The 9,594-nt window shown below is 51.4% G+C and overlaps 1 protein-coding gene across 1 annotated transcript; it reads right to left on the reverse strand.

Moving 5' to 3' along the window:
- Positions 1-110: 110 nt before the first annotated feature.
- On the reverse strand, positions 111-3,423 carry LOC138238140 (probable N-acetyltransferase CML1). The gene is made up of 2 exons (XM_069188161.1): positions 3,163-3,423; positions 111-2,368 (listed from the first exon to the last, which is right to left on the reverse strand). Exons 1-2 carry the CDS (start codon positions 3,206-3,208, stop codon positions 1,701-1,703), a joined length of 714 nt encoding a protein of 237 aa, XP_069044262.1. The 5' UTR covers positions 3,209-3,423; the 3' UTR covers positions 111-1,700.
- Between the last annotated feature and the right edge of the window lie 6,171 nt (positions 3,424-9,594).

Here is a 9,594-nt window from a genome sequence, read left to right on the forward strand (position 1 = left end):
ACAGGCCCACAGGTCAGTGTCCCAGCATACACAGACTGAGAGTGTACTCCAGCACGGCGCGTCCATACTCCTGCGATGCTCCACTCTGATCACACGGCTGCAGCTCAGACTGCTCTTCAGTTGTTTTTTATTAGTGCTTTTAGACATCCAGACCCCCCAACACAGAGAGGTCTGCCTGTCATATAACAGCAGTGAGGAGTGATACAAGTATAGTTGATATAAAGGATACAGTCCAGTACAGGAGAACAGTCTGTTACAATAGGAGCTACAGTCCAGTACAGGAGAACAGTCTGTTACAATAGGAGCTACAGTCCAGTACAGGAGAACAGTCCTGTTACAATAGGAGCTACAGTCCAGTACAGTAGAACAGTCTGTTACAATAGGAGCTACAGTCCAGTACAGGAGAACAGTCTGTTACAATAGGAGCTACAGTCCAGTACAGGAGAACAGTCTGTTACAATAGGAGCTACAGTCCAGTACAGTAGAACAGCCCTGTTACAATAGGAGCTACAGTCCAGTACAGGAGAACAGTCTGTTACAATAGGAGCTACAGTCCCAGTGCAGTAGAACAGTCCTGTTACAATAGGAGCCACAGTCCAGTACAGGAGAACAGTCTGTTACAATAGGAGCTACAGTCCAGTACAGGAGAACAGACCTGTTACAATAGGAGCTACAGTCCAGTACAGTAGAACAGTCCTGTTACAATAGGAGCTACAGTCCAGTACAGTAGAACAGTCTGTTACAATAGGAGCTACAGTCCAGTACAGGAGAACAGTCCAGTTACAATAGGAGCTACAGTCCAGTACAGGAGAACAGTCCTGTTACAATAGGAGCTACAGTCCAGTACAGGAGAACAGTCCTGTTACAATAGGAGCTACAGTCCAGTACAGGAGAACAGTCCTGTTACAATAGGAGCTACAGTCCAGTACAGTAGAACAGTCTGTTACAATAGGAGCTACAGTCCAGTACAGGAGAACAGTCTGTTACAATAGGAGCTACAGTCCCAGTACAGGAGAACAGTCCCATTACAGTAGGAGCTACAGTCCCAGTGCAGTAGAACAGCCCTGTTACAATAGGAGCTACAGTCCAGTACAGTAGAACAGCCCTGTTACAATAGGAGCTACAGTCCAGTACAGGAGAACAGTCTGTTACAATAGGAGCTACAGTCCAGTACAGGAGAACAGTCTGTTACAATAGGAGCTGCAGTCCAGTACAGGAGAACAGTCTGTTACAATAGGAGCTACAGTCCCAGTACAGGAGAACAGTCCAGTTACAATAGGAGCTACAGTCCAGTACAGGAGAACAGTCCTGTTACAATAGGAGCTACAGTCCAGTACAGGAGAACAGTCTGTTACAATAGGAGCTACAGTCCAGTACAGGAGAACAGTCTGTTACAATAGGAGCTACAGTCCAGTACAGGAGAACAGTCTGTTACAATAGGAGCTGCAGTCCAGTACAGGAGAACAGTCTGTTACAATAGGAGCTACAGTCCCAGTACAGGAGAACAGTCCAGTTACAATAGGAGCTACAGTCCAGTACAGGAGAACAGTCTGTTACAATAGGAGCTACAGTCCAGTACAGGAGAACAGTCTGTTACAATAGGAGCTACAGTCCAGTACAGGAGAACAGTCTGTTACAATAGGAGCTACAGCCCAGTACAGCAGGACAGTCCTGTCCCAGGAGACGTGGCACAGGGAGTGTCACAGCAGCTTCTCCAGGCTCAGGACAGTGACACGGCTCAGTCTGGCCGCCCACTGGGGCAGGGTGGGGGTGAGCCGAGTGCGGACGTGCGTGAAGCCCAGCGCGCGGTACAGGCGGCAGGCGTCCGTCTGGATGCTGGAGGTCTCCAGGGCGACGCGCGAGAACCCCCGGGCCCGGCAGAACTCCAGGGCGACCTGGGTCAGGCGGGACCCCAGGCCTCGGTGGCGGAACGCGGGAGACACGTTCAGCCGGAACACCTCCCCGCAGTCTCCCCGCCTCGCCACGGCAACCGTCCCCGCGACCACCCTGGACCCCCCCGCCTCTTCGGCCTCCGCCACCCAGAAGCAGCGGTCGGGGCGGGACAGGAAGTGGGCCGGGATGTCGCTCATGTCCGTGCGCAGCTTCGCCCGGACGTAGCCGTGGAACGTCTCGTGGCACACGAGGAGCAGCAGGCCGGCCCACGCCGCCACGGCCGCCGCAGCCGGCCACAGGCTGCCGCGGGACACCACCACAGCCGCCACGGCCAGGCCCAGGGCCCAGCCCACGTTGTCGGGGTGGAACAGCGCCTGCCGGAACGCTGGGAGGACGTGCTCGGTGATCCCGGAGCGGAATAGAGTGACAACAGCATCGTGGTCTGAAGGCTGGTACTTCCTGATCACAAACTGCACTGAGAGAGAGAGGGGTCAATACAGACACACTGACTGACTGGACACTCCAGTACATTAACACTGCACTGAGAGAGAGGGGTTCATACAGACACACTGACTGACTGGACACTCCAGTACATTAACACTGCACTGAGAGAGAGGGGTTCATACAGACACACTGACTGACTGGACACTCCAGTACATTAACACTGCACTGAGAGAGAGGGGTTCATACAGACACACTGACTGACTGGACACTCCAGTACATTAACACTGCACTGAGAGAGAGGGGTTCATACAGACACACTGACTGACTGGACACTCCAGTACATTAACACTGCACTGAGAGAGAGGGGTTCATACAGACACACTGACTGACTGGACACTCCAGTACATTAACACTGCACTGAGAGAGAGGGGTTCATACAGACACACTGACTGACTGGACACTCCAGTACATTAACACTGCACTGAGAGAGAGGGGTTCATACAGACACACTGACTGGACACTCCAGTACATTAACACTGCACTGAGAGAGAGGGGTTCATACAGACACACTGACTGACTGGACACTCCAGTACATTAACACTGCACTGAGAGAGAGGGGTTCATACAGACACACTGACTGGACACTCCAGTACATTAACACTGCACTGGGAGAGAGGGGTTCATACAGACACACTGACTGGACACTCCAGTACATTAACACTGCACTGAGAGAGAGGGGTTCATACAGACACACTGATTGGATATTACAGTAAATTAGTGATGCGCTGAGAGATGCACAAGCAAAGAGATGTTAAAATCACTTACTGTTTTTGTGTTGTCTCTGCTTTCTGCTCTGTTTCTCTTCTTTCATGTTTCTCTCTGTCTCCTCTCGAATGTGACTTCTGCTCCCTGCCCTCCTGCACTTTGACCACTGCAGTCACTCTGCACTCGTGACACACACCTGCAACTTCACACACACCCACAGCCTCACACGCGACACTCCTACTCACAATCTCACTCGTGACACACACCTGCAACTTCACACACACCCACAGCCTCACACGCGACACTCCTACTCACAATCTCACTCGTGACACACACCTGCAACTTCACACACCCACAGCCTCACACGCGACACTCCTACTCACAATCTCACTCGTGACACACACCTGCAACTTCACACACACCCACAGCCTCACACGCGACACTCATACTCACAATCTCACTCGTGACGCACACCTGCAACTTCACACACACCCACAGCCTCACACGCGACACTCCTACTCACAATCTCACTCGTGACGCACACCTGCAACTTCACACACACCCACAGCCTCACACGCGACACTCCTACTCACAATCTCACTCGTGACGCACACCTGCAACTTCACACACACCCACAGCCTCACACGCGACACTCCTACTCACAATCTCACTCGTGACACACACCTGCAACTTCACACACACCCACAGCCTCACACGCGACACTCCTACTCACAATCTCACTCGTGACACACACCTGCAACTTCACACACACCCACAGCCTCACACGCGACACTCCTACTCACAATCTCACTCGTGACACACACCTGCAACTTCACACACACCCACAGCCTCACACGCGACACTCCTACTCACAATCTCACTCGTGACACACACCTGCAACTTCACACACACCCACAACCTCACACGCGACACTCATACTCACAATCTCACTCGTGACGCACACCTGCAACTTCACACACACCCACAACCTCACACGCGACACTCATACTCACAATCTCACTCGTGACGCACACCTGCAACTTCACACACACCCACAGCCTCACACGCGACACTCATACTCACAATCTCACTCGTGACGCACACCTGCAACTTCACACACACCCACAGCCTCACACGCGACACTCCTACTCACAATCTCACTCGTGACGCACACCTGCAACTTCACACACACCCACAGCCTCACACGCGACACTCATACTCACAATCTCACTCGTGACACACACCTGCAACTTCACACACACCCACAGCCTCACACGCGACACTCATACTCACAATCTCACTCGTGACACACACCTGCAACTTCACACACACCCACAGCCTCACACGCGACACTCATACTCACAATCTCACTCGTGACACACACCTGCAACTTCACACACACCCACAGCCTCACACGCGACACTCGTACTCACAATCTCACTCGTGACACACACCTGCAACTTCACACACACCCACAGCCTCACACGCGACACTCGTACTCACAATCTCACTCGTGACACACACCTGCAACTTCACACACACCCACAGCCTCACACGCGACACTCGTACTCACAATCTCACTCGTGACACACACCTGCAACTTCACACACACCCCCAACCTCACACGCGACACTCGTACTCACAATCTCACTCGTGACACACACCTGCAACTTCACACACACCCACAGCCTCACACGCGACACTCCTACTCACAATCTCACTCGTGACACACACCTGCAACTTCACACACACCCACAGCCTCACACGCGACACTCATACTCACAATCTCACTCGTGACACACACCTGCAACTTCACACACACCCACAGCCTCACACGCGACACTCATACTCACAATCTCACTCGTGACACACACCTGCAACTTCACACACACCCACAGCCTCACACGCGACACTCATACTCACAATCTCACTCGTGACACACACCTGCAACTTCACACACACCCACAACCTCACACGCGACACTCATACTCACAATCTCACTCGTGACACACACCTGCAACTTCACACACACCCACAGCCTCACACGCGACACTCATACTCACAATCTCACTCGTGACACACACCTGCAACTTCACACACACCCACAGCCTCACACGCGACACTCATACTCACAATCTCACTCCTGACACACACAATCACAACCTCACACATGACACACACACCTATAACCTCAAATTTACAGCCAAACAACACACACTCACAACTTCACGCACACTCATAACCTCACACACGACACACACACTCACAACCTCACCCACGACATACACAGACCCATAACCTCAAAGTCACACCCATTCAACACACACACTCACAACCTCACACCCCCCACAGCTGTGTGTGTCCGGGTGCGAGTGTCCTCCTGTGTGTGAACTGAACTCCCGTTACTGCGGCTGCCCGCTGTTACCAGTGGGAGTGGACATACCAGTTTTTACAGAGAGAAACGTGACCCGGGACAGTGGGCTGCGGTGCAAACGCCAGTAAGATGAGAGAGCACCTCAGGTGTCTTGTCTTGTGTTTCCACCGACATATCAGGTTTGAACCAAAACGGAGTGACTCAAAGGACCGGGGTGTACACATCCCCCCCAAAAAAAAAAACCAGGAGAGACAACAGCACGTGCGCGTGTGCCATGTGCCAGTATCTCGCATCTCCAGAGCACCTGCAGACAGAAAGCGAGCTAGTTAGAAGCGTAACGACTAGAAAGCCCTGTGACGGCAGATACGGCTGCGGATCTAAGACACGCCCCTTTGTCCCCGGGGCTGGCATGCCCCGCCCCCGTGTGCTCTCACCATCCAGTCAGATCGTGCCAACCGGCGTTAACCCCCGCCTCCTCGGCACACGGCCCCTCCCCCTCCACTTCACTTCATTTGTTTTTCAATTCAATTCAAACTACTTCAATCGTGCCTGGTGGCGGGGATGGGGTGACTTACACAGCAAGCAGTGCAACATGCTGTACTGTACAACACATTATAAATACAGCTGCTGAGGAACACAGTATCACAACACTTTGAAGAAAAAGAATACGTGAAAAAGACATGATACGTGAAAACACATAGTAGAAAAAATACACAGAGAGAGAAAAATAACACAAACAGCAAACAGACCATAAAATGATCAAGAAGGTAGCTGTTTGCATGGTGAGGACTCTGTCCTATACTACAAGTGAAATAATAATCAGATCATTTGATATTTAAGAAAGTATAAAAGTATGTGTACATTTGGTTGGGGGGCGCTCACCCTGCGGTCTGTGTGGGTCCTAATGCCCCAGGACAGTGACGGGGACACTAGACTGTAAACAGGCACCGTCCTTTGGATGAGACACAAAACGGAGGTCTTGACTGTCTGTGCTCATTAAAAACCCCAGGGTGTTTCTCGAAGAGAGTAGGGGTGTTACCCTAGTGTCCTGGCCAAATTTCCCCCCTGTCCTTTACCAATCATGGCCTCCTAATAACCCCCCTCTCTGAACTGGCTTCATCACTCTGCTCTCCTCCCCACTGAGAGCTGGTGTGTGAGCAGACTGGAGCATCATCCAGGTGGGGCTGCACACTGGTGGTGGAGGAGGGGATCCCCATTACCTGTGAAGAGCTTTGAGGGGAGTGTCCAGAAAAGCGCTATAGATTATTTAGGATTAAGGATTATGAAGAGTAAGGATTATTGTTAAACTTCTTTACTTACACCTGTTGATCGGTTGAGAGCCGGCTGGCCTCTGGAAACCAAGCTGAAGGTCCCGTTGCTCGTCCTGCCCTGCGGACAGAGGAAAGCTCTTCCCGAAGCCCGTTGCCCGGGAGCCTGCAGAGGGCTGTGGGATCGAGGTGGGCGCTCAGTGGTGGCGCCCTGCTGGGCTCCCAGCTGCCACAGGGGTCTGAAAGGCCCTCCAGGGCCTCGACAGCTGAGGGCCACAGCGTTCTAAGGCCGAGTTGGTCAATGGTGGCCGAGTGATGTGAACCAGCAGACGTTCGATCTGATGTGATCTGATGTGATCTAAAATACTTTTGGATGAAAGTGCTACAGAATGGTGAGAGAAGTCTTTTGCGGGCTCCGAAGGAGTTCGGGTGTCTCAGACCACACCAGCGCTGTATGCGATTACTCCACAAGAAACTTGAGTTCATCGTCCAACGCAGTGGACTACACCACCAGACCCCCCACCATGGATCGCTGTGGGAATGATGTTTTTCAAATCAACAGTCATTTCTTTTGTTTCTGACACCTTTATAAAATAAGATACGATCACTTTATTGGCCCTATACAATCGCTTGCATTAGGAATTTGTCTTTTCCCAGACCCCAGCTTGTTCTCCATGAGACACACAGACAGGGGAAGAAGCTGGGGGTCAGAGCGCAGGGTCAGCCATTTGTACAGCACCCTTAGAGGGGCTGGGGTGAAGGGCCTGGCAGTAGGATTCCTCTGCCAGCCGTGGGATTCGAACCGGCAGCCTTCCAGTCACAGGCGCAGATCCTGAGCCACAGAGCCACCACACCACCCTTCATCTCCTGGTAAGAAGTATCAGACCAGTTGCCGAATTCATCCGGACTGGGTCTGTGTGCTCATCCAGGCTCTGAGAGGAGGGACACTAGTACACTCTCACCAGCAGGCCTGGTGATGTAATGATTTTCAGAGTTGCTTCGATGGCTACCGCCATCGCTATATAAGAGGAAGAGAAGGGGGAAATAGCACCGCCTGGTGGTGATCCAGCAGAACTACAAATGGAGTCAGAGGCCAAACCATTAACAGATACATTTTGTGTTTTATTGGCCAGAAAACTAACGATGCACATGATCAGCTGATGATCCCATCTGAAACCTGTGATTAGGTTTTCAACCAAAATGTGTGGCTGCATTGTGTGAAAGGCTGATGAGGACACAGCAAACACAAGTCTGGCAGCTGATTTATTCTAAGTGCTTATACAGAATCAATCAAAGGTTCAATCAATCAGTCGGAGTTTATTTATCAAACGCACAACAATACCACGTGCAGCAGTAGTTGCTGGCAGTGAAATGTCTGTTCTACAAGCTCACGGGGGGGGAATCACAAAATTAAAGTTGCAAAATAAGGTGAAATAATGATCGATAACAGTGCACTAGAAATTGAATGAGATAAAGTCAGACAGAGCTCAGTATAGATATCAATGGAGCTGCTCTGTGTCCAGGGTGTGTGCAGTACAGTGTGTCCCAGTAGTGCAGTTATGCTGAATACGGTGAAACTGTGTGTCCCTGTAGCCAGTACAGGTGATTTGCTGAAGGAGCTGCAGCTTGGCTGTTTAGCGGTCTTATTGCCTGGAGGTAGAAGCTGTTCCCTGATCTGTCGGACTTTGACCGAATGCGTAAGAGAAAACAGTTTGTGACTGGGATGACTGGGGTCCTCGAGAATGGACCTGGACTTCTAAAAGAAAAATCTTAGCATCATGGGCTCCCCTTCCAGGACAGCAGGCCAACTGGAGGGGGCCGGGACCTGACTGTACTGCGGCCATGGTATGGGACTGGCCTGCTTCTTCAAGAGTCCTGCTCGCTCATGGAGCCAGAGCTGTTGGCCTCAAGTCAAGTCTAGTCCTCTTAGGAACGGGTACGGGTGTCTAGAGCTTCCGAACAGCCCACTGCCCACCAGACAGCACCAGTGTCTACAGCAGGGGCCCCCAGTCCTGGATTAATAATAATAATAATAATAATAATAATAATAAAATAATTCCTTACACTTATATGGGACAATGTGCAGCTGGATGATGAGACAGCAGCTAGACCAGTGTCTACAGCAGGGGCTCCCAGTCAATTATTATTATTATCATCAACAATAATAATAATCTGTTATTGCTGTAGACTAGTGTCTACAGCAGGGCTCCAAGTCCTGGTAAAAGAACAACAATAATAATAATAATAATAATAATAATAATAATAATAATGTCTCCTGCAGGGGCTCCATCACACCTGAGCTGGACTGGTGTCCTGTCCAGGGTGTGTGTGTGTGTGTGTGTGTGTCCTGTGATGGACTGGTGTCCTGTCCAGGGTGCGTGAGAGTGTGTGTCTGTGTGTGTCCTGTGATGGACTGATGTCCTGTCCAGGGTGCGTGAGAGTGTGTGTCTGTGTGTGTCCTGGGATGGACTGGCGTCCTGTCCAGTGTGTGTGAGAGTGTGTGTGTGTGTGTGTGTCCTGTGATGGACTGGTGTCCTGTCCAGGGTGTGTGAGTGTGTGTCTGTGTGTGTCCTGTGATGGACTGGTGTCCTGTCCAGGGTGTGTGAGAGTGTGTGTGTGTCCTGTGATGGACTGGTGTCCTGTCCAGGATGCGTGAGAGTGTGTCTGTGTGTGTCCTGTGATGGACTGGTATCCTGTCCAGGGTGTGTGAGAGTGTGTGTCTGTGTGTTTCCTGTGATGGACTGGTGTCCTGTCCAGGGTGCGTGAGAGTGTGTGTCTGTGTGTGTCCTGGGATGGACTGGCGTCCTGTCCAGTGTGTGTGTGAGAGTGTGTGTGTGTGTGTGTGTCCTG

Source organism: Lepisosteus oculatus, chromosome 4, assembly GCF_040954835.1.
Source record: "Lepisosteus oculatus isolate fLepOcu1 chromosome 4, fLepOcu1.hap2, whole genome shotgun sequence".
NCBI classification, from domain to species: Eukaryota; Metazoa; Chordata; class Actinopteri; order Semionotiformes; family Lepisosteidae; genus Lepisosteus; species Lepisosteus oculatus.